The 25,999-nt window shown below is 58.0% G+C and overlaps 13 protein-coding genes across 13 annotated transcripts; 5 read left to right on the top strand and 8 right to left on the bottom strand.

Annotated features, from left to right (window-relative positions):
* Positions 1–183: 183 nt before the first annotated feature.
* OT_ostta01g06040 (Sterol-sensing domain) lies at positions 184–2,846 on the top strand (the record flags this gene model as incomplete). Its single annotated transcript, XM_022985492.1, has 2 exons — positions 184–616; positions 682–2,846. 2 exons carry the CDS (start codon positions 184–186, stop codon positions 2,844–2,846), a joined length of 2,598 nt encoding a protein of 865 aa, XP_022838363.1.
* Positions 2,806–3,987, bottom strand: OT_ostta01g06030 (Cyclin, N-terminal; the record flags this gene model as incomplete). The annotated part of the gene is made up of 1 exon (XM_003074607.2): positions 2,806–3,987. One exon carries the CDS (start codon positions 3,985–3,987, stop codon positions 2,806–2,808), a length of 1,182 nt encoding a protein of 393 aa, XP_003074654.2.
* A 333-nt stretch (positions 3,988–4,320) lies between these two features.
* OT_ostta01g06020 (unnamed product) lies at positions 4,321–6,327 on the bottom strand (the record flags this gene model as incomplete). Its single annotated transcript, XM_022985491.1, has 1 exon — positions 4,321–6,327. One exon carries the CDS (start codon positions 6,325–6,327, stop codon positions 4,321–4,323), a length of 2,007 nt encoding a protein of 668 aa, XP_022838362.1.
* A 489-nt stretch (positions 6,328–6,816) lies between these two features.
* Positions 6,817–8,820, top strand: OT_ostta01g06010 (BRCT domain; the record flags this gene model as incomplete). The annotated part of the gene is made up of 1 exon (XM_003074605.1): positions 6,817–8,820. The coding sequence occupies one exon, from the start codon at positions 6,817–6,819 to the stop codon at positions 8,818–8,820; it is 2,004 nt and encodes a 667-aa protein (XP_003074652.1).
* Positions 8,821–8,905: 85 nt separating this feature from the next.
* OT_ostta01g06000 (Ribosomal protein L17) lies at positions 8,906–9,687 on the bottom strand (the record flags this gene model as incomplete). Its single annotated transcript, XM_022985490.1, has 2 exons — positions 8,906–9,306; positions 9,615–9,687. 2 exons carry the CDS (start codon positions 9,685–9,687, stop codon positions 8,906–8,908), a joined length of 474 nt encoding a protein of 157 aa, XP_022838361.1.
* A 519-nt stretch (positions 9,688–10,206) lies between these two features.
* On the top strand, positions 10,207–11,790 carry OT_ostta01g05990 (Phytoene desaturase CrtI family; the record flags this gene model as incomplete). The annotated part of the gene is made up of 1 exon (XM_003074602.2): positions 10,207–11,790. One exon carries the CDS (start codon positions 10,207–10,209, stop codon positions 11,788–11,790), a length of 1,584 nt encoding a protein of 527 aa, XP_003074649.2.
* A 166-nt stretch (positions 11,791–11,956) lies between these two features.
* On the bottom strand, positions 11,957–12,694 carry OT_ostta01g05980 (Mog1/PsbP, alpha/beta/alpha sandwich; the record flags this gene model as incomplete). The annotated part of the gene is made up of 1 exon (XM_003074601.2): positions 11,957–12,694. The coding sequence occupies one exon, from the start codon at positions 12,692–12,694 to the stop codon at positions 11,957–11,959; it is 738 nt and encodes a 245-aa protein (XP_003074648.2).
* Positions 12,695–12,772: 78 nt separating this feature from the next.
* On the bottom strand, positions 12,773–13,513 carry OT_ostta01g05970 (Anamorsin; the record flags this gene model as incomplete). The annotated part of the gene is made up of 1 exon (XM_003074600.1): positions 12,773–13,513. The coding sequence occupies one exon, from the start codon at positions 13,511–13,513 to the stop codon at positions 12,773–12,775; it is 741 nt and encodes a 246-aa protein (XP_003074647.1).
* A 285-nt stretch (positions 13,514–13,798) lies between these two features.
* OT_ostta01g05960 (C2 calcium-dependent membrane targeting) lies at positions 13,799–19,495 on the top strand (the record flags this gene model as incomplete). Its single annotated transcript, XM_003074599.1, has 1 exon — positions 13,799–19,495. One exon carries the CDS (start codon positions 13,799–13,801, stop codon positions 19,493–19,495), a length of 5,697 nt encoding a protein of 1,898 aa, XP_003074646.1.
* A 136-nt stretch (positions 19,496–19,631) lies between these two features.
* Positions 19,632–20,132, bottom strand: OT_ostta01g05950 (NAD(P)-binding domain; the record flags this gene model as incomplete). Its single annotated transcript, XM_003074598.1, has 1 exon — positions 19,632–20,132. One exon carries the CDS (start codon positions 20,130–20,132, stop codon positions 19,632–19,634), a length of 501 nt encoding a protein of 166 aa, XP_003074645.1.
* Positions 20,133–20,151: 19 nt separating this feature from the next.
* On the top strand, positions 20,152–23,055 carry OT_ostta01g05940 (unnamed product; the record flags this gene model as incomplete). The annotated part of the gene is made up of 1 exon (XM_003074597.1): positions 20,152–23,055. One exon carries the CDS (start codon positions 20,152–20,154, stop codon positions 23,053–23,055), a length of 2,904 nt encoding a protein of 967 aa, XP_003074644.1.
* Positions 23,056–23,059: 4 nt separating this feature from the next.
* On the bottom strand, positions 23,060–24,076 carry OT_ostta01g05930 (Short-chain dehydrogenase/reductase SDR; the record flags this gene model as incomplete). The annotated part of the gene is made up of 1 exon (XM_022985489.1): positions 23,060–24,076. One exon carries the CDS (start codon positions 24,074–24,076, stop codon positions 23,060–23,062), a length of 1,017 nt encoding a protein of 338 aa, XP_022838360.1.
* Positions 24,077–24,167: 91 nt separating this feature from the next.
* OT_ostta01g05920 (Thymidylate synthase) lies at positions 24,168–25,667 on the bottom strand (the record flags this gene model as incomplete). The annotated part of the gene is made up of 1 exon (XM_003074595.2): positions 24,168–25,667. The coding sequence occupies one exon, from the start codon at positions 25,665–25,667 to the stop codon at positions 24,168–24,170; it is 1,500 nt and encodes a 499-aa protein (XP_003074642.2).
* Positions 25,668–25,999: the final 332 nt, after the last annotated feature.

Genomic DNA, 25,999 nt, shown 5'->3' with positions numbered 1-25,999 from the left:
GCGCGGTGTTCTGCGTCGTCGGGGCGTGCGCGAGCGCGTGCGCGATCGGGACGTGGCGCGCGGGTGGATTGACGTGGAGCGCGCCGACGCCCAGGGAGTGGGTGCTGGGGGCGGATGCGGTGACGACGCGCGCGGACGCGGGAGAAGCGGCGATGGCGATGGCGAACGAGTGCGTGGGTGCGAATGAACGATGGGAAGGGGGGGAGAGACGCGCGTGCGGGGCTGGAGGGAGGGGTGGAGTGGGCGAGGGGAGGGCGACGCGAACGAGGCGGAGGACTGACATCGTCGGCGCGAACGCGCAGGTACGCGGGGAGAGGTGTGGGCGGGAGGGAAAGAATCGACGAGAACGCGCTCGGGACGTTTATGTTTCAGTGGGAAAGTGCGAACGCGGGCGCGAGCGTGTTCACGAGGGAGAATATCGAGGTCATGCGCGCGCACGAGACGCTCGTCATGGAGCGATTCGATGAGTTTTGTCAAGTCGAGTACGACGGCGATACCGGAGCGCCCTTAGGGTGCGTCACGCCGCTCACGCCGTTGTCGTACTTTTATGACGACCGAGGCAGGCTCGTGGACGACCCGGACGTCGTCGTGCGCGACATCTTCGCTCGAAACTTGAGTCATTACGGGTATTTTTTGGGGCGCGTTTGACGCCGAAACCCGGCGTCGTCGGGATCACGCGAGCCAAGTACCCGGTTGGCTCGCCGTTCAAAGGGTACGTCAGCGTAAGCGATAGAAGGGATGAACAAGAGGCGATTCTCGCATCTTTTCTCGATCCCATCGAAACCACGCTCTTTGAAAACTTTGGTATGAAGGGTAACGTCGTCAGTTCGCCTTACATGCGATCGACAAGAAGAGGGTCGCTTATCACGCGCTGGGACGCCGAGCTTCTTCGCCAGAGGGATTCTGCGAGAGTGATTTCGAGTGATCTTGCATGGGCGATCGGATCAATCGCCGCCGTTTGGCTGTACGCCGTTTTAAATACCGCGTCGATATTTGTCGCAACCGTTGGCATGTTCGAAATCCTAGTGTCTTTCCCGATCGCAATCATGATATACCGGTGGATATTTCGCATCGAATACGTCGGCAGTATACAGGCACTCTCCATATTCATTTGTCTAGGCATCGGGGCAGACGACGTCTTCGTGTACTGGGATGCGTTCCGGCAGAGCGCTCACGAGATTGCTGACTCAGGCGATTCGCTGCACGATAGACTCGTGCACAGCACTGGCAGGGCATCCAAGGCGATATTCGTAACGTCACTAACCACCACAGGTGCGTTTCTGGCCACGGCATGGTCTTCTATTACTCCGCTCGCCGGGTTCGGTATCCTTTCGGCGACCATGATTGCGGTACTCTTCGTGATGAATGTGCTACTGTTTCCGGCGACGCTCATGATTTACGCACGGTATTTCGATCACATGAAGTGGCTGTGTCCATCGCGTGAAGAGACGTGCAATGAAGGTGCAAAACGCGCAAAGCTGAGCCGCATAGAAAATTTCTTTAATGGACCGTTCTATCGCACGATTGAGCGTCCGGTGGTGCGCCTGGTCTTCATCCCTGGTTTCATCGCTATCTTTATCGTCGCATCGCGGTTGTGCCTCCGTCTTGAGACGCCATCAATGCAAGAGAAGTGGTACGCGTCCTCGCATCTTTCTCAACAGTTCATCGATCGGGAACAATCGGCGTTCATGCGATCTGACGATGACATTGTCGTTCATGTCGATATCTTTTGGGGCCTCGAAGGAGTCGACACATCTGGCATAAGTCGATGGGATCTCAACGCTCGCGGCAAACTTCTACTGGAAACGTCGTTTGACCTCTCATCTGAGGCATCGCAGGCGCACATTTTCGAATCATGCTTGCGCATCAGAGACGCACCGTGCTTCTTACCCGGGTGCAGGGATGGCAAGTTGTCTCGAAACGTGGACTGTTTCATGGAGGCGTTCCGGGACCACGTCGGCGCGGTCAATTTCCCCGTGCCTCAGAGCGAGTTAGTTGATAAATTGTTGGAATTTCGTGCTTCACCGAGCGGCTCACGTTTCGTGCAACAGATGGGATTTCGTCTCAACGACGTTTCTGGTGAAATGGAATTGTTCTTCATCAAAGTGACCGCCATAAGTACGCTGCAACTTCAAGCGCCCGCGAGCATTTCACGCCTCGTGCACGACGAGTATCAGAGCTTGGTCGACAAATTGAACGAAGTCGCGCCACCGGGAGTTGCAAACGGTTTGCAGACGGCGTATCTCGCGTGGACGTGGATGCGTATGCAAGAAACCTTGGTCGAAAACACGTTTCAAGGCATCAGCATATGCTTTTGCATGGCATTTGTGATTTTAACTCTAAGCACTGGCAATGTACTCGTTGCGGCGATAGCGTCGGTAGCCGTCGCCGGGACAGTGGTATCAGTACTTGGCCTCGGTATCTATCAAGCGATGGGATGGGATTTGGGCATTCGAGAGACCATTGCGGCCGTGATTCTGATAGGGCTATCTGTAGATTATGGAATTCATATCGGGAATGCGTACGTGGAAGCGCCGAGTACTCTCAAGACGCGAGGCGAACGTGTACGATACGCACTTACGACCATGGGCGTTTCAATCGTTGGCTCTGCCGCCACAACTGTGGCCTCAGGAAGCATTCTTTGGCTCTGCACGTTGATGTTCTTCTCAAAGTTTGCGTTTCTCATAACGAGTACAATTTTCTCATCCATCTGTTGGTCCATATTTTTCATTCCTCTCGTGCTCGTCACGCTCGGACCCGAGGGCAAAGATTGGTCGCTCACGACACTTTTTACCGGCGTGCGCGTTACTGCGTCTCGTGTCCAAACTTGTGGAGGCTCTCCTTGAGTGCTTCAACGATCTCAGCACACTCTTTGACGCGCGCGATGACATAGACGCAGTCGTCGGCGTCCGCGTCCATGTCGAGCTTCTTAAAAATGTTCATCACGATGGGTTCAACGATTTCAGCTGTGTGGATCTTCGAGCAAAACTTCGCGATTAAGATGCAGATGATGGCTTTCGCTACGACGCTACTCTCGAAGGAACACATAGCGCCCTCGTAGAGCACCATGAGCGTGAGGATTTCCGCTTCATGAAGGAGTTGAGCTCGGAGTTCTGCTCCCAATGGACACGGACTGGTCATCGCAAAGTCATAGCAGTCCAGTATGACTAGAAAGTATGGAATGAAACAGAAAGGTGTCACCCTGGCGGCGTTCCACCCGAGCTCTCGTAAGACGATCGCCTCCATTTTACTCATTGCCGTGGTATCGAATGAAATGTCGTTCGTGTTCTGCAGTCGGCGTGCGAGATTCCGTCTCTGATTTTGAGCCGGTTCTTCAAACTTGGCCGCGATCAAATTGCACGCGCTCGCGAGCAGTTGATACACCCAAAAACATTCCTTCTGAATCTGATATCCGCTCGCCACGAGGATGTAGTCTAAATAACGAACCGCCATGGCGCTAGTTACTACGGAGAACTGATTCATCGATCCGCTCATCACGATATTCTCCACCAATCGCGCGCGGATGTACCGGATCTCATGCATGCGCTTCGAGATCGAGATGTCCTGCGTCTTCACTCGATCCCCCAGGTCGACAAACTCCTTGCGCTCGCGTTCGATCAGCACTAACAGAGCCGCTATAGCTACTGTCTGTTCCTCTCTGTTCGTGCTGTCGCAGCCACAATCGCACGCGTGCTCAAAAAACTTGGCCATGAGCTGATGCGGCGTCGCCGCGCTCATCGATTCCAACGGCTGCCGCGGAGAGGCGCCGTCCAACGTCGGCGCCCACGTCGTCTTCGCGTCCAGAGTCAGCGAAGAAGCGGAGTCGTCACCTAGCCCGCTGAGATATCGTGGATCGGTCCGAGCGCGCCTCGACGCGCCGTGCATCGATTCGGGAGAGTTGGGCGATGCGTGCGGCGCGGATGCAGCCAGAGGCGTGGTGCTCTCGAGTGAGACCTCGGGCGTTACCGAAGGCGCATCACCGTGCATCATGCGGTGTGAGAAACGAATGGCACGACGACGCAGTCGCGAGTGCGACGGTAGCGGCGAAACGGGGCACCGTGCGAGGCGCGTTGTGAGGTCGTCCTGCACGTCTCGATCAGCGCGATGCGGCGACGTCCCAGTGTGATTTGAAATTTCCATAACAACCATTAGCTCTCCGATGAAAGCATGGATCGCTTTGGTCACTACTGATTGATAGTTCGCATGTTTGAGAACCGTACAGAGATGCTAATAAGACAATTGGTTGGTTGGTGAGGTTTGCGGAAGCGTCGAGCTCGTCGATCGTGCCGACAAGCGCGCGCAAATCAAAATAGTATCCGATCAGATGTAATCCCATCGATCGTAATTGGTTGAACCGAGCTGACCCGCTAATGAAGCGATGATTTTGTTCTTTCGAGCGAGAGTTCGTTCGAGATGACGCACCTCTCGATCCATGAAATCGCGTGGATCGGAGAAGGGCGCCCGTGGGTGGAATGAGTCTCGCATTTCGTTCGGGTAGCGTGAAGGTCCAGCTGTGTTGTGGTGTCTCGGTATGGCGCCTTGACGCCCCCCAGAGAATCGCGCGGGCTGGTGCGCCTGCCAATTGTGCTCAGATTCGTACGCCGGGGTGCGCGGCGAAGTCCCGGCCGAGGCCTTGAACTTCGTCTCGTAGGCGTCGATCGTGCTCTCAAGAGACGCGATTCGTTCCTTGTGCAGGTTCGCCATGTCCAGCAGCTGCTCTTGGTATCTACGGCGCTCGACTTCGAAAGAATCTTGACGCCGTTGAAGATCTGCGATAATTACCTTCAGAGAGTGCACCTCGTCGACGACGTTCACCTTCGACGGGGCGCTCGTCGCTTGCCGCAGCTTATCGCCATCGCTAGAGAGCGGTTTGTTCTCTGCACTCGCGCGAGCGGTGTCGTCGATCGTTGGTGATGGCTTGGCCGCTGGCTTTTCGAGTGGTGGGAGTGCCGGCGAGCGCTCGGCGCTGGCGTCGTCCTCCGATGAATGACCCTTGGTCGCGGAAGGATGAAGCTCGTGCGCAGCGCGGAACTCGCCACTTGCCAACTTTGCCTCGAGCGCTCGAACGCGCCTCTCCACCGCGGATATTTGTGCCGTAGACTTGGGCGAAGCCGTTTTATCACTTCCACGAGACGGGCTCTCCGTCCCTTCGCGCTCACCTCTCGTGAAACGCATCGGTGACTGATGTTCCATATTGTTGATCATGCTCCAAAACGCCATGTCGGCGTCGGCGTCCGTCACAAAGTCTCCGTCAAAGATTGTGCCGACTGGCAAATCAGGCATCGGTTGCGGCGTCTTGTCACGCGCCGCGATCACGACTCTCTGTTCGGGTGACATCGGGGATTGCCTCGTTTGCGCCGCCCGTGTCGCCACCTGCGCCACAGACATCGGTTTGGCTTGCGTCTGCGCGACGCGCTCGAGATCCACCGCCGAACCCTTCTTCGATGTCGCCTCCTTCTTCGTCGCGATGGCGCTTTTACGCATCTTCGTCGGACCAGCGGCCGGCGCCTTTGGCGTCGCCAGCGCGAGTGTCGGCGGCCGCGCGATCACCGTCGTCTTGGGCGGACCTTCACGTCTCGACGCGTACGTCGCTGGAAGCTTGACCTCGCTCGCCTTCTCCCCTCGCGCCATCGAAATCGTCGTCGGCAAAGACTGCACAGGCGGATGTCGCACCGCGCACGCGGGATTCTCACCGAGACCGAATTCCAAGGCATCTTCCGGTCGCCCAACGCCCACGGTGCGTCGCTCCATCGTGACCTCCCTGCGTGCTCGAACGCCTCGACCGTTCGCCAGCTTGCGTCGAATCTTCACGTGCGCGTACCCGTACACCTTCCTCTCCAAGTAATCATGAACGTACATATCCACCTGCGCCGCTCGAGCACGACTCGAAGACTTCAAGAATAATTCATTGGCGCCGAACAGATCCTCGAATCTCGCGTACGGTTCCTCCATGGATCCCTCCGGCGCGCTCGGATCGCCCGCGCGCTCCACCCTCTTCGTCCCGCTCGTCGACCCCATCTCGTGTCTCGCCTTCTCACCCGGAGACTCCCCACTCGAGCGATCACTCACACCACTCCTCTGCTCTCGACCGCGCCGCGCGAGGTCGATCTCCATCCCATCGCCATCCGCGCTCGTCTCCGCCGCGAAGGCGTAGACGTCCGCGTCGCCCGCGCCGCCGTCGATCCCTTCCGTCGCCGCCCCGACCGCGCGCGCCACCTTGGCCCGGTCACACCGCACACAGACACCATCACCACCCCCCATCTCGCTCTCCGAATCCTCCATCGAGCTTCCATCGACGTCCACGAGCGACGTCGACGCGCGCGGCATGACGATCCCGATAACGCCCTCCACCGCCGTCGCGCCCGTCACGCGCCCTTTCACGCCCCCTTTCACGCGCCCTTTCGCGCGCACCCGCGTCCGCCCCTCGCGCGCGCGCTCGAGCGCTCGCGCACCGCGCGCGTCGCGCTCACGCCCCGGCCCTCGCCCGGCCCTCGCCCGCGGTCGACCGCGCGCCCGGAGAAAGTTTCTCGGCGCGGCGTCGTGAACCCTGGGCGTCGATCGCGCGTACTGTGGACGTCCGAGCGCGATGTCTCGGCCCAGTCGCGGTCGCGCGCGCGCGACGGGTTTATGTAAAAAACACCCCGCGAGCTCGTACTCGGGCGTGCTCGCGACGATGCGGTCGCGATGTCGACGCGCGCGGAGAATATACGCGTCGCGTGTACACGTGTACCAGGACTTTGGTCGGTGCGTCGCCCACCGACGCGGCGGCGGCGGCGGCGCGGGAGACGCGGACGACGGGCGTCGCGCGCGAGGGCCATGGGCGGTGGGAAGCGAAAGCGCGTGAACGCCACGGGGAAGGTGATTCCGAAGTCGGTGCTGAAGGCGAAGCGCGGGACGACGAAGGGGGCGTCGACGCGGTACGTGACGAGAAACCAAGCGTTGGCGCGATTGCAGCTCAAGCTCGGGGATTTCCGTCGACTGTGCATCTTGAAGGGCGTGCACCCGCGAGAGCCGAAGAAGAAGGCGCAGGGACAGGGGAAGACGTATTATCACGTGAAGGATATCGCGTTCTTGCATCACGAGCCGTTGTTGGAGAAGTTTCGAGAGTTGAGAGCGTACGCGAGAAAGTTAAAGCGGGCCAAGGCGAAACAGAATTACGTCGCGCTCGATCGCTTGAGGGAGAACACACCGAAATATGAGCTCAGTCACTTAGTTTTGGAGCGGTATCCGCGGTTTCGAGACGCGCTCGGTGATTTGGACGATCCGATGTGCATGTGCGCGCTGTTCGCCGTGCTCCCGACGGTCAATCGGCACAACATCGCGCCAGAGATTGTGGAAAAGTCTGAAAAGTTGAGCCGGGAATTCAAGTCGTTCTGCGTGCGCACGCACGCACTTAGGAAGGTTTTTATATCCGTCAAGGGGATTTACTACGAGGCCGAGATTCAGGGTGAGAAAATCACGTGGGTGGAGCCGCACGCGCTGGCGCAAACCATGCCCGAGGACGTGGACTATCGAGTCATGCTCACGTTTCTCGAGTTTTACCACGACTTGATGACGTTCGTGAACTTCAAACTGTACAAGGACGCCGGTTTGCGGTACCCGCCGACGCTGAACGAGGAGATGGACGACGCCGCGGCGGGCCTCGCCGCCGTCGTGCATCAAATGGTCAAGGCGGCGGATGCCGCAAATGCGTCGGCGCTTCCCGCGAACAGTGATGCGGCGCGGGCGGTGGAGTCCCGAGCACAGAGTCTTAAAGAAAAACTTGCGCAGATAGCCGAGCATCAGGACGAAGAGGAAGACGATGACGAAGCCATGGCTTTGGACGAAGATGATGATGACGGCATGACGCCCGAGCATCGCGAGTGCGCCAAGCTCTTCGACGGTCTCATGTTTTTCATCAACCGCGAGGTTCCGCGAGACATGATGATTTTTATAATCAAATCGTTCGGCGGTGAGGTGTGCTGGGAGGGAGAGGGTTCGCCTTACGACCCGGACGATCCTCGCATAACGCACGTCGTCATCGACAGGCCGACGACGAATATGAAGCTCAATCCAAAGGTGGTGTATATTCAGCCGCAGTGGGTGTGCGATTGCGCGAACTGGCGCGTGTTAATTCCACCTACGGACTACGCGCCAGAGAAGGAGTGTCCGCCGCATCTGAGCCCGTTCATCGGCGCGAACGACGATGGATACACGCCAGAGTATGCCAAGACTCTGTTGAAGCTCCAAGAGGAAGCGCGGGCGATCAGGAACGGTGCTTCGACGGTCAAGATGCTCGAGAACGCCGAAGAAGAGATGACCGAAGAAGAACAAGCCGCGGCTGAGGAGAAGCAGTACAGAAAAGAGTTAGAGGCGGAGATGAAGGGGGTTTCGTACTCGGAGGCAATGGCGAAGAAAGACGACGACGACGAGAACGACGAGGACGACGACGACGACGACGACGACGACGACGAGGACGACGAGGACGAAGACTCCGAAGAGAACGATTCCGAGGAGGATGGTTCCGAGGAGGACGAGGATGCCGAGCCGAAGAGTCGTCTTACCTTCGACATGGCGCTCAGCGAGAAGGATAAAATCATGCGCGACAAACTCGCCGAGGGTACCGAGGAGGAGCAGATGAAGAAGTTGTCGTACATGCTTTTGCCCCGCAAGAAGCGAGAGCTTTACAAAGCGATGCAAATCGGCATCGCGAAGAAAGAGAAGCGCGCGGCCGAGCTCACGAGACTCGCCGAGGAGCACAAGGAGAAGAAGAGACGCGCGGCGGAGGGCGAAAAGGACAAGCCTGCTGCGAAAAAGGGCAAGAAGGGTGGCAAGAAGTAATTTCGCGCGTCGAGTGTAACGGAGCCAAGACTGAAACAAATTCTCCTATTGATTAAAATCAGCGCTCGCGACCTAATTCACAAGCCTAAACAAGGCGGATGACACCCATCTCGGCGTTATCACCACGGCGGTTGAGCGTGCGAACAATGCGCGTGTAGCCACCGTTGCGTTCAGCGTAGCGCTGCGGCACTTGCTCGAAGAGCGCCTCGGCAAGCTCGTCGTCGTAGAGGTACTCCTTCACCATGCGCTTCTTGTAATCATCACCGTCCTTCGCTAACTGAATCATGTTCTCCACCGGCTTGCGCATCGCCTTGGCGCGCGCCATCGTCGTCGTCACCGTCCCGTGACGAAGCAACTCAGTCGTCAACCCACGGAGGAGCGCCTTGCGCTGATCCGCCGGCCTGTTGAGCTTCGGGTCCTTCTTCCCGTGGCGAATCATAGTCCACTTGCCCTGTTCGGTCTCGACACCGAACGTGGAGGCGACACCTATCGTTCAAAGACACCGCGCGTCGTCAGTCTCCAAGACCTAAAACCCTCAAGCCCACGATTCACGAACTCGACCGCGTCCACGCGCGCGCGTCGCCCGTCGACCCCCCCCCCGGACGCTTTCATCGCGCGCATACTCTTCCACATCCCACGCCCGCGCGCGCGTCCCCCCCCCCCTCGCATCGCGTCCCCGACGCGCGTTCGCGCCCGCGCGCGCGCGACCCCCCTCCATCGCGCGCGCGCGTCACCCGTCGCCCACCGCGCCCGCGCGATCACCCGCGCGACCGCCCGCGTCTACGAACGCGCACCTGGTCGAGAGATATCGACGCGCCGGGCGTTCATCCCGCCGAGCGCGCACTGGTGCGCGACGAAGAGCGCCATGACGCGCGCGCGGGAGTGTCGCGCGCGTCGGCGCGCGGACGTCCCCGCGAGGTCGGTCGTGTCGAGGGACTCGTTCTCGAGTCATGACTCGTGACTGGTGACGTAGACCGCCACGGGGCGTCGCGGACGTCGCGCGCCGCCCATCGTCCCGCGTGATGGGTGCGCGCGATGCGCACTACGCGCCATCGGTCCGGTAAATGATACCATCGCCGTGTGATCATCCGCCGCGGGCACGCGCGGGCGCCGACGCGGTCGACCTCGCACGCGGCCGCGACGACGCGTGAGCGGGGCGCGCGGACGGTAACGATGCCGCGGACGTCGACGACGCGCGCGCGCGGCGACGCGGCGACGGGCGGCGGGACGATCGGACGCCGAGGCGAGGCGCGATGGGGCGGAAGGACGCGTTCGCGCGCGAGACGCTCGAGCACCACCGGGAGAGGGTCGGTGCGACCGCGCGCGAGCGGGGTGGGCGATGGGAAGACCGCCGTCGTCGTCGGGGGTGGCGTCGGCGGACTCGGGATGGCGTCGAGGCTCGCCAAGGCTGGTTTCGACGTCACGCTGTTGGAGAAGAACGCCGACGTCGGCGGACGATGCAGAAGCGAGGAGTTCACGGGGGGGGGTGAGGGGTATCGGTTCGACACCGGACCGTCGTTGATGTTACTCCCGGAGCGGTACATGGAGCAGTTCACGTCGGTTGGTGAGAAGTTGGAGGATTACTTGGATATCGAACGCGTGGACCCGGCGTACAGGGCGCACTTCGGCGATCACACCACGCTCGATCTCTTGTACGACATCGAGGCGATGCGAAAACAACTCGATGACGTTGAGTTCGGCGCGGGCGGGAGGTACATCGATTGGCTCGGTAGGGCGCGGGCGAGTCTGGATTACGGCGTCGCCGCGTTCATCGAGCGCGACGCCAACTCCATCTTAGATTTCGTGGATCTCTCTCGCGTCGGACCGCTCGCGCTCGCGGTGAATCCGATCGATTTGTTGCTCCCGCAGTTTAACCAAATGGCGAAGTACTTCAAGGACGAGCGTCTGCGCGCGCTGTTCTCGTATCAGGAGTTGTATGTCGGACTGAGTCCGTACAACGCCCCAGGAGTGTTCTCCTTGCTCGCCGCCACCGAGCTCACGGACGGAGTCTGGTACCCCAAGGGTGGATTTACTAAGATTCGTGAGAGCTTCAACGCTCTCGCGGAGAAGATGGGGGCGAAAATTCGTCTCAATAGCCCGGTCGCGGAAATCTTAACCGAAGAGGTGAGCGGCATGGCGGAGGCCAAGGGTGGCACGCACACCGGTCGCAAGGTCACTGGCGTGCGTCTCGCCGACGGTGAAGTGATCAACGCTGATGTTGTTGTCGCGAATCCCGACCTTCCGTGCGTTTGGGACCAAATGCTCGACTCCGTCGGCGAGCCGGCGCAGCGGGAAAGCGAAAAATGGGACAAGGCTGACTATTCGTGCTCCGTGCTCGAGTTCAACTGGTGCCTGAAGAAGGAGATCCCGGGATTGTTGCATCACAACGTGTTCTTATCGGGCGACTACAAGGGTAGCTGGAACCGACCGGCCACGGTGGATGACTTCGCGGCGCCGAAGCAACACAACTTTTACTGCCACAATCCCGTGTACACGGATAAGACGTGCGCGCCAGAGGGTGGCGCATCGCTCATGATCTTGCTACCGATCGCTAATATTAAAGAACAAGAAGAGATCTGCAAGAAGCGCGGCGTTCCGGTCCCGAGCGAGGCCGAGCTCGTCGAGGCTGGCAGACAAGCCATCCTTCGCCGATTCAAGGAGGCCGGGCATGGGGACCTCTCTGAGATCATCGCGCACGAATCCGTCACCGTCCCCTCGGAGTGGCGTGACAAGTTTAACATTAAAAACGGCGCGGTATTCGGGTTGTCTCACGGTTTGCTTCAACTTGCCGCTTTCCGACCTCCGGTGCGCACCGGGATCAAGCAACTGGACTCCCCCGTCGTCGAAGGCTTGCACTTTGTCGGCGCCTCCACGAGACCGGGCAACGGCGTCCCCTTGGTCCTCATGGGCGTCAAGGTTGTCGCGGAGCAAATCATGCGCGAGGCCGAGGTCACAGCCCTCGCGCGCTAGATATTGATCGATTGTTATGAAGTTCATTCCGGTGTTAGAGTCTAATTCGAGCGAGTCGACAGTGCCTGAGACGCGACACATTCTTTCAATTCGCGCGCTCGCTGTATAAATTGCCACTAAAATAACCTACAGTACACGGTAGTAAAATCGATGGATTACCGAGCGTCTAGCCGTACAGCGCTTTCGGGTACTTCACGGAATCGACGATGGCTTCAATTTGCGCGCGCCACTTCGATTCCTCGGCGCGCGGGAACTGCGCCGTCGTCGTGTACAGGTGTCCCACGCGTCCGTCGTAACCCAATCCCGCGAGTACGAGAAATACGGAATCAATATCCGCCGCCGGTCGCTCGAACGTGTACTCAACCTTGTAATAATCACCCTTTCCGTACGCGTCCACGAGCTCCGCGCGTTGCACTCGGTCCTCCCGTCCCTTTTTCAATTTCGGTCGATGCAGCGGCGCCACCAACCCCATCCCGAACCCGTACGCGTCACCGAGCGATCCCATCTTTGTGAAATCTGCCCCAGCCGGCGTCGCGACGACGGTGACGTTCACGTCCCGCGTCCGTCCCGGCGGCGAGATCGTCCACACGTCCCGCGCGCCACCCCCCATCGGGTTCTCCGACCTCTCCAGGGACCCCGTGGCGACGACCCAATCGCTCGGATACTCCAGCGTGAACCGCAGCTCGTCGTCCGCGTACGTTCGCAACGATTCGTCCGCGCGCGCGGGCGCGAGCGGGACGACGTTGGCGAGCATCGCGAGCGCGGACGCGCCGAGGACATCGCGTCTCGACGCCTCGGCGTCGCTCGAGCGCGCGGTGGACGCGCGGCGCGGTCGCGACCGCGACGCGGACGCGCGCGCGATCGGCGCTCGACGCGCGGTTCCGGGGCGAAGCGCGAGAGACATGGCGCTTCGAAGAGTGCGGCGCGTGCGCGCGGGTCGTCGTCTCGCGTTCGTTACGTGTCGTTGATACAGATCGAGCGCTCACAGGTCGTCCCCGAGATCGAGCTCGACTTTCGTCCCGACCGCGTCGGTATCCTTGAAAGCGGGTTGGCCGAGATACGGACACCCGGCGCACCGAAACGCGTCGCCGAGGGCGCAGTTACCGCACGCGCTCACGAATGTTTCCTCGCTCTTCGCGTTCGCGCTCTCCTCCGCCGCCTCCGCCTCGGCGCGTCCACACGTGCAGTTCTTACACGCCTTCTTCCCCGCCCCGACGTCACAATCGTCGTACTTCACCGCCGTGGAATTCACGTCGAGCTCGGTGAGCAACGCGCTCTCGTCGATGAGCTCGTCGTCGACGTCCGCGTCCGCGCCCCAGCCCGCGTCCGCGGTCACCACCCGCACCGCGCGCGACTTTAACGAAAACGCCGTCCCACGCGCCCACGCCGGCTTCGTTCCTCGCACCACACCTCGCGTCGCGTCGACGACGACGTCCGCGAATCCCGCGAGCACCGCCGCGTCTCGCGCCGCGTCGCCCCCGCGCGCGATCACCGTCCCACCCGCGCGCAGCGCCGTCCACGCCCGCGCGCACGTCCTCGACGCCATCGCGGCCGTCGCGCCGTCCCCGATGAACCCGTCCGCGGCGCCCGGCGCTCGGACGTCGCGCGCGTACGTCGTCGCGGGCGTCGCGCCGTCATCCAGCGCCGCGGCGCGCTCGTACGCGCGCTCGAGCGCGAGATCGGCGCCGTCGACGCCGTCGAGGTCGACGACGACGACCCGCATCGCTCTCGCGCGTTCGACGACGCGCGCGCGGCGTCGAGCGACGTCGAGGGCGCGTCGGCGGCGCGCGCGACGGTCGGACCCGTCGTCGTTACGATACATAGCTTGTACATAGACCGAGTACGCGCCGTGTGTCCGATGATGTAAAGGTAAACGCGCGCGACGGTCGATGCGTCAACACCATCGCGTCGCGTCGACGTCGGACGCCCGCGCGCGAGCGTGCGCGAGGGACGCGCGCGCGGGTGAATCGCTCGAGCGCGCGTGAGGACGCGTCCGCGACGACGCGCGATGGGGTGGTTCGCGCGCGGCGCCGAGCGCGCGGATGAGGATCCGGCGCTGGGGGCGACGCGACACACGACGCCGGCGGGGCGGTACTCGGTGGCGGTGCGCCTGGTGGAGGCGAAGAACCTGCAGGCGATCACGGCGTTTAATCTCATGCAGACGTTGATGAGCTTTCGGTTGAAGACGCAGACGTCGAGCGCGGATCGGTTGCCGAACGTCGTGGGCAAGGTGCGGTTGGAACGCGCGGGATTCGACGCGCAGAAGCGGAAGACGGTGGTGGAGAAGGAGACGGCGGCGCCGCTGTGGAATCAATTGTTTTATTTTACCGATGTAGAGCTGGCGTCGGATGAGTTAGAGGCGTGTAACGTGGTGGTGAACGTGTGCGATAAGTCGAGAATCGGGAAGGACATGGTGATCGGGAGCGTGGATATCAACCTGGCGCAGGTGTATCTCTCGGACTCGCACGAGATTTGGAACGAGTGGTATTCGTTGACGGATTTTAGTGGGCGGCGAACGGGGAGTCAGGGCGAGTTGTGCCTGTGTGTGACGGTGTTGCACGAGGGTGACGCGCCGCCGTTGCACTTGGATGAAAAATTTAGCGACGACGAGGAAGCAGCGGTGGAAGTCGGCACGTTCGAGACGGAAGAGCAGCGGAAGAAGCGCATCGCTCGCGCGGAGAAGAAAGCACACGAAAAGGCGTTGGCAGAGGCGGCGGAGCTACAGAGAAAGAATATTGTGCCGTATGTTCTCAAGTGTAGCGTGCACAATGGCAGGGAGTTTCCACGCATGGATAGATTCGGTTCGGGAGGGCTCGACGCCTATCTCAAGGTGACGTGTGGATCGGCAAAACCCGCACAGACTCGCGTCATTACGAGTGCCAATCCTAATTGGGATGAGGAGATCGTTCTGCGCCTCATGGTGCCGGGCGGCGCTGACGGATTGGACGCGATGCCACCGCTGCGTCTGAGCGTGATGGACAGAGACCTGACGTCACGAGACGATCACGTCGCCTCGACCGTAATTAGCTTGGCCGATATCGCGTTACGCCCAGTAGCGTACTCTAAGCCGAAGTGGTATTGCTTCTATGGAGGCTTACGAGGGATGGAGATCGCCTTCTTCTCGCGCATGTCGAAATTAGCGAAGAGAATGAATGCGGGATACGTGGACGGAGCGGCTTACAGAGGCCGAGCGTTGATATCGTTTACGTTGGAGCCTGAGAACCGGAAAAATGCATTCGTCCGTGCGAAGAAGAAACTCCCCAGCGTTCTTGACAAGATGGGCAGAGAGTGGCACTGCTTCCTCCACTCACAAGTTTTGTCGGTGGAGCTTTTCCAAACAAACGCGACGGGTAAGATGTTGAACGTCGATGTTGGCATGGGTTTAAGTTCCACATCCTCCCCGAACGTTCTACTGTACGGTGAAGGCGGATCGCTTAGCGGCGAGTGTTACGCGAACGTGCGGTGTACGTTGGCCCCGCTCACGATTAAGATTCCGATGCCATTTGATGGTCCACTCGCTGGCACTGGATCGCCGGATGTTTTCGTGAACGTCAACGTGATGAGCTCGAGCGGAAGTCGACGTGTAGGCTTCTGTCGCATTCCCGTATCACAGCTGATGCCCGTGAACGAATCGCTTCGACCAATGGCAACACCGACCACTGCGGAGTTTCCGTATGGATGGACCGTCCAAGGCTGGTTCACTCTCCGAGCGGACGCGCTTAGCTGTCACAAAATGGGGAAAAGTAGACGCGCAGAGAACGTCAAGCCGATCGGGCAAGTCCTTCTACGCCTTATGATTCGTGGCTCTACGACTGCGAAGAATATGACTGGCGCAGATTACGACATTTCCCTCGATTTCAATGATGCGCAATCGATGGCTTCTGACGTCGCAGATGCCCAAGAGGATAGACGCAAGCAGTTAGAAAAGAAGGCTGAGGTTCGTGGTGCACGTGTTGCGGCGCAAATGGAGCACGAGTTCATCGATCCTCTTCCAACCCGAAAGTTTATGCTTCGCATGCAACTGTTCCAGGCGCGCGATTTACCAGCTGCTGACGCCCATGGATCTAGCGACCCATTTGCCGTGCTGCGAGTCGGCCGTAGCATCGCGGAGACGCAGGTCGTTAAGTCGACAACGTCACCATCCTGGTTCAGAGAACTGTTCGTTGCGGTCGATCTTCCGCTCGTCGTCAAAGACAAGAAACGCATGCCAGACGGCACATTGGTTACCGACGATGAAGAGAGCGACTCAGAGGAAGAGAAGCTCGTGCTCGACGCCACTGGCATAGTGGCCGATCTCGCTTCATCTGACTCGGAGGCTGATCAACCACGATTCAATGCCGATATTGAGATGGGGGCTGCCGCGCCGAAGAAGGCGAAGCAAAAATTTGTTGGGAAAAGTTCCGGCGCCGCCGGACAAGAATTCGAAGGTATCGCTTGGTGGGCTGCTCCATCGTTGAACATCATGGTATTCGACAAAGATGAAGGCTACTTCTTCGGCGATAACGATCCGTTATCTGTGCTTTCATTGCCACTGATTCACCCCGCTCAACTAGAGGCTGAGCGCCGTGGAGACGACAACTTTAGCGTCATGGCCTCCTCAATCCTTTCGTTTTACTCCAAGTTTAGCTTGGAATCGAACTTACCAGATCGCTACGACCAGATTGCAGACTATGAGGTTGGCGCACTGTCGAACGAACCTGAGTGGTATCCGATGCGTCAGCTGAATCCTCAAAAGGGTCTGAGCGTGTCTCCAATCGACGCAGGCGGTTACATACTGATGCACTACGAGCTACTGCCGGCGCCCGTGGAAGGCATCGCAAAGTTTGCGGGCATTTACGACAAGTCATTCAGATCACTCTCAATGATGAAACTGAACTCTGCCGTGAAGCCGCTCGAGGATACGTATGGAATGACCGCCATCGCGGTGGATATCGTGGTGCTCGGGGTGCGGGGACTGACGCCGTACCGAGGGTCCGCGCCGTATCGCCCGTCCGTCGAGTTCGAGCTGAACGGAGTCACGCCGCTGTACTTTGGTTCCACAAGCCACATGGCGCGTTCTAAACCTCAAATGTATCCGACTGGAGCCAACGCGAACATGAAGGGCGAAATACTCACACTGCGAGGTATGCTCACAAAGCTGGCCAAGGTTCGCCTCAGTCTATCGATCCGCGTACTCGATGGGCGAGGAGCGTCGCAGCATATCATTGCGACGAACGAACACCCTCTTAAAATTCGCGATTCCGAAAAGGCTGAGGATGAGGAAGCGTTCGTTAGCAAGCTGAAGAGCATAAAAGTCAAAGAGCTCACCGCGGAGGAGAAACGTGAGAGACAAATGGCGGAGATGTCAGAGACGGTTTCCCATTCAGAGATGACTTTTGGCACGAACACAACCCTATACATGGATGACTCTGAGACGGCAACTTTCGATTACAGCGACGAAGAAATGTCTTCCAACAGCTCATTTGGCGGTTCAGGGGTAGGCACGGCGCAGACGGATAACAAATTCTCGACCATGAAAAGTCTGAATGCGACAAAGAGCATGAAGAGCATGAAGAGCATGAAGAGCATGAAGAGCATGAAGAGCATGAAGAGCATGAAGAGCATGAAGAGCATGAAGAGCATGAAGAGGAGGGGATTCAATGTCGATCCGAATGTGCACCCATCGAGTTTCAAGCTCGTTCGTAAGATGGACGGGAGCCGAGAATATGTTCCGCTCAGGGACGTGACAAAACTGAAAGATCGTCGGACTTTGCCATCTATATTTGAGGGCGAAGAAGACTCTGCTTCAGAATCGTCTGATTCAAACGCAACGGAGCTGAGCGGCGAAGGCACCATTCATTCCTACGTGAGTGTGAGTGAAAGCGAAAGCGACGATCTCTTCGACGACAGGGACAAATCTGGTTCTGATTCAGAGAAAGAAATTGAAGTAGTTGAAGCGTCTGAATCCGAACCTGAAGACGAAGTTGCCATCACTTTCGACGATGGCACTGGGAAAATTCCGGAATGGATGAAAGGAAGAATGATGATCGCTGGTGGTCTACTCGAAGATGAACTTGCCCCTCTCACATTCATGTCTATCCCCGTGTATCACGCCAAGGACTTTGCTGATAATACATCCGAGAAGGAGCTCGCTGGATTCGTAAAGTGTGCGTTGCGAAGTGTCCCTCTCACTGAAGATGTGAGCTTCGTCGCCGAAAATCTCCTCTCGAAAAAGCCGAATAAACGGACGACAATGATGGAGATGCTCAACAAAAAGGCAAAGCAACAGCGGATCGAGAAGAGTCACAGGCGCGAGTTGGCCAGATGGCAACCAGAAGAAGAATTCGCCACGATGTCCAAAGAAGAACTACTTGAGACCCAACGCCTCGCCGGCGGCGGAGACTTAGCCGCTCCACCCACCGAAGTGACGATTCGACTGTACGCAATTCGAGGAAGAGATCTTCGCACTTCGGATCCCTCAGGTTTATGTGATCCGTATCTCGTTGTCAACCTGCGTGGGGTGAAGAAGAGTTACGGAAAGCGTGACGACCATGTGAGGCGCACGCTTTCACCCTGGTTCTACAAGTCTTTCCAAGTCTCCACGGAGGTGCCTGGTAACTCGATCCTTGACGTCCATGTGTGGAATTGGGATAAACGAGGGAAAGACGTCCTGATTGGTACGGTTTCTGTCGACGTTGAGGACAGGTTTTTCTCGCAAATATGGGCGCAAAATCTATCGGATAAGCCTCCTTTGGAAGTAAGACCGATTCTTCTTCCAGATAGCAACGCACCGCAAGGCTATCTCGAAATGTTTGTAGAGATTCACGAGGGCGCGAACCCCCCTGAAATGTTCAATTTGCAACCGCCGCCGGTAATGGAGGCCGAGCTGCGATGCGTCACCTTCAACGCGCGCAAAATGGTGAACAAGGACGTCGGAGGAAAGAACGATCTTTTCTTCAAACTTTCTCTGGTAGGACTCGATCGCACGCAGACTCGTTTCTCTGAAAACCAGGAGACAGACACGCACTGGTTTGCAACGGATGGCCGAGGCAGCTTCAACTTCAGAAACGTGTTCAAGTTGGAACTGCCAGTGTCTCGAGCTGCGCTGCGAATATCGGCGTACGATAGAGACTTGTTCAGTGCGAACGATGCCATCGGAGAGGTGACGATCCCGCTCACTGGGATGTGTCGACAGCTCATGCGTGCTGTGGAGAACTCCCCTGATGGAGAACTGGCAAACGAGGCAACCATCGAGTTCAAATCTTCGTTTGAGGAAACCTATACGAACTTCAATCTCTTCGACGGCGTCGCGGAAGGAAAATGGCTCAAGCTGTATCACCCGAGCAAGCCGCTTGAGTGTCAAGGTGAGGTTGAAATCATGCTGTCTCTGATGCCGCAGCGTAAAGCGGATGCCCGTCCCGTGGGCAGAGGACGTGACGCGCCGAACAGAGACCCGCAACTCAGAGAGCCCGTTCGCGCCAGGCTGAGCCTGATGGATCCGCTCGGGTCTCTCTCGCTGATTTTGGGGCCCGAAATGATGCGCAAGATCGTCGTCGTCGGGTGCTGCCTCATGTTCCTCGCCATGTTTGCTGGTTTAGCCGTGTTCATCATCAACGATTTCGTCGGCGCGTACGTTCAGATCGCCGTTCAAAATCAAGCGAAGAAATTTGGACTCGTGCAAGGCAATTCACCCGCTCCGGCCCCGGTGCCCATCGGACGCCGTTAGAAAATGTTGTAATGTAGTACGCACCGGTACCGCCATCGGTACCGGTACGAGTAGCGAAATAAATAAGTAGCATTGCATCGTATCGATAGTCGTGCGCGGCGATGCTCGCGCTCCACGAAGTCGAGTCGCGAGCGAATCATTTTGTTCTCATGTGGTTAAACGAATTCTGCGTTCGTAATCCCGCCCGCTCGCTCCGCACGCTACCCTCCGTCGCGAGCGTATCGAGCTTCTGCACCAGGGCATCCACCGCGGACGGATCGTATCGAGTGAACCCTCCTGTGATGTGCTTTGAAGCGACGGCGCGGTCAAAGTAAAACTCACCCGGAACCAACTTCTTAGGGTCCTCCGTCAGCAACCAAAGAACCGTGTCGGCTCCCTGCGCGGGCGTCCGCAACTTACCCCGCATTTGCTCGTTGAACCTTGGCAGAGACGTCGCGACGCCGTCTGTCTCGCACCATCCCGGATGCATGGAGTAAAAGCCGACGTACCCGCGTCCCGACTTTTCACCCTCCACGCGCGCCCATCGCTCTGTCATCGCCACCTGATGCCTCTTCCCTCTCGCGTACTGCCGCACTGCGTCAAAGGTTTTATGTTTCCGATACTCTAAATCCGATATGTCCAACGGTTCCGTCAACATCCCCCCCGACGACACCATTATGGGCGTTGTACGTGTGCATACGAACGTCTCTTCAGTCGTGTTGCGGGTCCCTTATTCTGCACGAGTTTTGCATGGTGCGCTGACATTCGATGCCGATAAACTTTTATTTCAGGCTCCTATCGGGCCTTACGGAGAGAAAGTACCAGAAGGCGAGCATATGGTTCGACGGACGTTTGAGATTACGAACACGTTTAGTCAAGACGTGATACTGAGCTCTTGGCGAGTTCCGCAATCGATGGACCGAGCATTTCCAATCAGTGGAATTTCGGATGTGAGGGGTTCGGTCATCAAAGCAGGGGGATCGATAGCGGTGACTTTGGATTTTCAGCCCAGATATTATGGCGCGGCAATGTCTACGACTTTGCGGATACTACACAATAACACGCGCACAGGCACGCGCGTTCCCATAGTCATCTACAGCGGAGAGCTCACAGTTCAGAGTAACGTTGATTTCGGCGTGATGGGCGTTGGACTGAGACGCAAGGTGCACGTCAAGTTCATAAACCACAATCCTATCCCAGTCGAGGTACATACTATGAAAATTACAGGAACGAGGAGTATAACGGGAACGACGTTCTCGTTGCGAGCTGACTCAAAGAGCGAGGTGTACGCTGAGGACGTCTTCGATATTGATAGCTGCATCGAACTTTCAGGTAATGTGTGTACGCAAGTCGTGAAAGGTAGACTTGAACCGGATGGTGTGCTAGAAATAAGGTTGACGGCGGCCCCGTTAGCTGGCGAAAATCTAGGAGACGGAGGTGCTGAACTCAGTCTAGCGACGAGCCTTGGCGTCGTGACGACGACACAGTTAAACTTAGTGGCTACGAATGGTAAGGTGTTCAGTGAAGATCAAGATATCCAAATAGAATTGCCAATCACAGAATTATACGGCAAAAAGGGCGGAACAATCAGGCGTGAAGTTACGGTGCACAGCACTCACGAAGTGCCAGTCTCGGTGTCGGGCTTTCTTGAGACAGAGTCAGAGATTTTGGAGTTTGAGAGCGCCTTGGAAATCTCGGTACCGGCGGAGAAATCTGCATCGATCGGCGAGATCTTGTTCAGTACTAATCGACAAGCTAATGAGCTAGCCAGCTTTGCGAATTCCGACGCAGATGAGCTGGAAGCGTCATTGTCCAAATTTGACGTTAATAGGTTGGAGAAGCTACAAAGATCAATGAATCGCCTAGCAGAAGACGGCGCTTTAATGGCGTTAGGGAGGCTCGTGTTCTCATCTGAAGCGCAAAATGGACATCAGACGGTTAATATTCAAGCACAGTTGACGTATCCCAGATTTTTGGAAATTCAATCCAAGAAGATGGACCATGTCGCCAACTCGGAGCACATCACGGTGATATCCAAAGATACTGCGAATACAATCAGCGTCACAAACTTGTCAAAAATGCGCACACTGTGCTTTCGCGTGCTTCCACTTTTAGCACATTCGGTGCGTACCACGCGCTGGAGCGAACAGAAGGCGGTGAAACGTGACGAGACGCTCTTGCAAACAAACATCAAAGCAGCCCGTGCTTACGCAAGCGTGGACGAAGAGAACCTTCGCGAGACGCCGAGTCATCCTGGCTTTGTGTCCAAGTACCTCGTTGATCGCAAGGGAGCGTGTCTCAGGCCTGAGGAAAAACAGGACATTCTCACGATTGTATTCGATCCACGCTTACGAATGAGAACTTACACCGCTTCGGTGTGCATCAAGAACACTGAAACGTTTATTGAGTGTGTGGAGCTGATGGGCTACTCAAGCACCTCAGTTGTCGAGACTGGAACGAGAACGGAAACACAAATTTACGTTCGTGTAGCCGTGGCGATTGGATGTGTTGCGGTCGTCTACTTGACGGCATCGCGCAGAGATTCATGGTTAGAATCCCCCTCTGCGTCTCCTCATGGATTTGATCACAACACGAGTTTCAGTAACCCCATAACGCACGCGAGTCCATCGAAGAAGGCGCAAAAGTCCAATGTAAAGGTTGTATCTCCGCCGAGCTCACAGGACTCATCGGATTCAGAGATGGGGGCTCCTCCAGAGGTGAGAATGTTGAGTGCGGAATCACCGGCGCGCCAGAGTGATGATTCCGCATTGATGGAGCACCGCCATGTCGAGACAGTCGTAAAGTTAGATCGAACACGAAAGAAAGTGGAGCAACTTGGTGTCAATACGGATAAGCGCGAGGCGGTCCGTCGCGGGGGGCGCCCAGAACGGATGTCAAAACACGAAAAAGAGGTGCGGTTGCAGAAGGCACGCCAAGCTAAGGACGAAGAACGTGAAGCCGACACCAAACCGGAGCACCCACCTGGACCAGCGCTAGATGCAGGCGCTGTGGTGCTGGCACCGACTGAGCCCTCACGGGTGCAAGTGCATCCACCCCGCTCCGTGATGCGTCAACACACTTTGTCGACCGTCTCGTCTGAAAAACCTCACGAAGTAAACGAAGACCAATACGGAACTCCAGAAGCGCTTTTTGACATGTACAACAACATGTTTGCAGAGGTTTTGCCTGCTCACCCACCGTCGCGTCAGACGGCCTCGATGTTTCGTGCGCAAGCGAGTGCGCCAGAGTACGTCTCACCGCCCAACAGTGTGCGATCGTTCGCCACTCCACCGGGCAGTGTGGCCGACTATGACATGTTTACTGCGCCGGCTCCGGCTGGAACCACTGGTTTGCACATGGGGAACCTCTTCAGTTTCCGAGGCGGTGAAGCGGCGCCGGCCGACACATCGCTTCGTTCGCAACAATCTACTTCTCCCGGCATGCTGTCTCCAGCGGATTCGATGGGTCGATCGGGCTGGAGAACGATGCTTTCGGAGTGGGAGGAGAGGCAAGACCGTGAAGTAGATCAGAGTCGCCACAACCGAAGTCAAAACCATAGCAACGACTCGTTTTCGCAGTAATTTATTAATCAAAGCTATCATCTAGATCTAACTCTTGCAGTGTGTACTTCCACAGTCTCTCCGTTGCTTCCTCATCGAGCGCATACTTGCTAGGCGGGTTTTCGACGCACTCAGATGTTAAATAGGGTCCGTTTGTGTCGCTGGATACTGCCTCCTGTTGAGTTGCACAATACAACGATGCGCGTGCACCCTGATCCGGAGTCAGAAGGATATGGCTCATGATGATCCGGTACAGAAACTGAATGATCCAAGGCAGAGTGCGAACGACACCGGTGACGATGTTACCTGGATGAAGCACCAGCGCCCGCGTCCCCGGCGCGTGCACCCGTAGACGCTTGTCGAGCGCTCGCACGAACATCACTTCTGCGAGCTTGCTCGATCCGTATGCCGCAGCCGCCGCGTACGGGCGCTTATTGAAGTCCATGTCGTCCAAAACTAAGCCAGTGCTGAGCTCATGAAGCTTACTGCTAACAAAGACGACCCTTGCGTCGCCCGTTTTCGCCCCAGTCGAACGCAGCACGTCCAAGAGCGACATCGTCAACAGTGCCGGCGCCAGGAAATTCGCCTGCAAGTGCTGCTCTCGCCCGTCTCGCGTCTTCACGTATGACCCCGACATATCGAAGATCCCTGCGTTATTGATCAGCACGTCCAATCGCCCCTCGCTCCGCACGAACTCCTTAGCAAACTCTCGGACGCTCTCCAGAGAGTCCAAGTCCAACTGCATCACTCGACAGTTCGGTCGTTCCGTCCGCAGCGCCTCCGACTCCGTGATCCACTGCGCGAGGAGGTCTTCACCCTTCTTAACGGTTCGACAGGCCAAGATGACCCGAGCGCCGCGCTTCGCGAGCGCGTGAGCCGTGGTGACGCCGATCCCGCTCGTCGGTCCGGTGACCACGAACGTTTTGCCTCGCACGCTCACGTCAACGATGTCGATCGCGCGGTGCGGAAGACGTCGGCAGTTCCATCGCTGGAGCAAGACGTCTCGAAGGACGTCGAGCTGGCGCAGGAGACGATCAAGCATGTCGAGACGAGGCGGCCTGTGACGCGCGGCGCCGCGTCGGTTGGAAGGTGACGGATGATATTAAAACAAAATCTCTGTGTCTCGCGGGCGGTTAGACGGCCATCTTCATCTCGATCTTGGGATGAGGATCGTATCCAATGATCTCGAAGTCGTCGAAGGTGAAGGAATCGATATCCTTTTTCTCCGGGTTGATCTTCAAAATTGGGAACGGCCGCGGCTCGCATGTGAGTTGCTTCTTCAGCGGTTCGACATGGTTTGAGTACACGTGCGTGTCTCCACAAACGTGGACGAAATCGCCAGGCTTGAGGTCGCACACTTGCGCGATCATGCAGGTGAGCAGGGAGTACGACGCGATGTTGAACGGGACGCCGAGACCCATGTCGCACGAGCGCTGGTACATTTGGCAGCTCAATTCGCCGTTGGCGACGTAGAACTGGCAGAACATGTGGCACGGCGGCAGAGCCATTTCCTTTAGCGCTGCCGGATTCCATGCTGTAAGTAAGATGCGACGATCGGTCGGATTATTCTTGATCTTGTTGATAACCTCGGCCAATTGATCAACGCCCTTGCCCGTGTAGTCGGCGTGCATGTTCGTGTATTCGGCGCCAAAGTGTCTCCATTGGAAACCGTAAACGGGGCCGAGATCACCCACCTCGCGCTCGGTCAACCCGATGGAGTCCAAATACTCTCGGCTTCCGTTGCCGTCCCAGATGTTGATCTTCTTCTCTGCCAACTTGTTCGCATTGGTCTCGCCCGCCACGAACCATAACAGCTCCTCGGCGACGCCTCGCCAGAAAACACGCTTGGTCGTCAAGAGCGGGAACGAGCGACGCAGATCGAATCGCATCTGGTTGCCGAAGGTAGAAATCGTACCTGTACCGGTGCGATCTCCCTTCACCGCTCCTTGGTCGATGATTTCTCTAATCATGTCCAAGTATTGATGCTCCTCGTGCTTCACGTCGCAACCCGCCGGGAGGAGCTCGCCCGCGATGGGGCGGAACTTGCCACTCTCCGAATCCTTGGTGACGTACGTCAAAAACTGGTATCGTGCGCCGTTCTCCGTGATCGGTTTGGACTGGCCGTAGAGCTTGAACTTGTCGGCGTCGATTTTCGGGATGAAAACGTCGCACTCAAAGTCGCCCTCCACCTCGGTCAAGTGCACCGCCTCGCATCGCTCGCTCTTGAGCGCTTCCTCGTAAATCTGCGCGCCACCAATGACGAACGTCTTCTCCACCCGCTTCTCGCTCGAAGAGATGGCGCTCAACGCGTCGTCAATCGTCTTCCGGACGAGCACGCCCTCCGGCAGCGTCTCCGCTCCGTTATTGTTCTCGTCGTTCGCCTCCGCGAGCACCCCGCTCCGACTCAGCACGACGTTCAACCGTCCCGGTAGCGGCCTAAATTTCGCCGGAATCGACTCCCACGTCTTCCGTCCCATGACCACGGCGTTCACCGCGTTCGCGTCTCGCGTCTCGCTCGTCAACTTTTTAAAATGCCCCATGTCCTTCGTCAGCTTCCACGGCAGACCGTTATCCTTCCCGATCCCCCCATCCACCGTCGCCGCGACGACGACTTGAAACGCACGCATCTCCATCCCTCCTCTCGAGCGCTTCGCCTCCCCGATCGCGCGCGCCGACGCGCACCGTACTTTGCGCGTCGCGCTGCCTCCACCCCCGGTCGACGATCGTCCTCCCGCGCGCGCGAACGCCCCGAGCGCGTCGATCCCGCGCGCGAGACCCCACGCGAGACGACGCGCGGACGACGTCGCGCGTCCCGGCGTCGAGGTCGACGTCGGTACCGCGTCGCCGTCGAGCTCTGCGGGGGCGGATTTCAAAATCAGACCGCGAGACGCGTCTGGCGTCACACGCGGACCTTTTTGTGGCCCGCGAGACGCGCCTGGCGTCACACGCGGACCTTTTTGTGGCC

The sequence above is a fragment of the Ostreococcus tauri genome (assembly GCF_000214015.3).
Source record: "Ostreococcus tauri WGS project CAID00000000 data, contig chromosome 01, whole genome shotgun sequence".
Taxonomy (NCBI): Eukaryota; Viridiplantae; Chlorophyta; class Mamiellophyceae; order Mamiellales; family Bathycoccaceae; genus Ostreococcus; species Ostreococcus tauri.
This window is presented reverse-complemented; position numbering and strand designations above follow the sequence as displayed.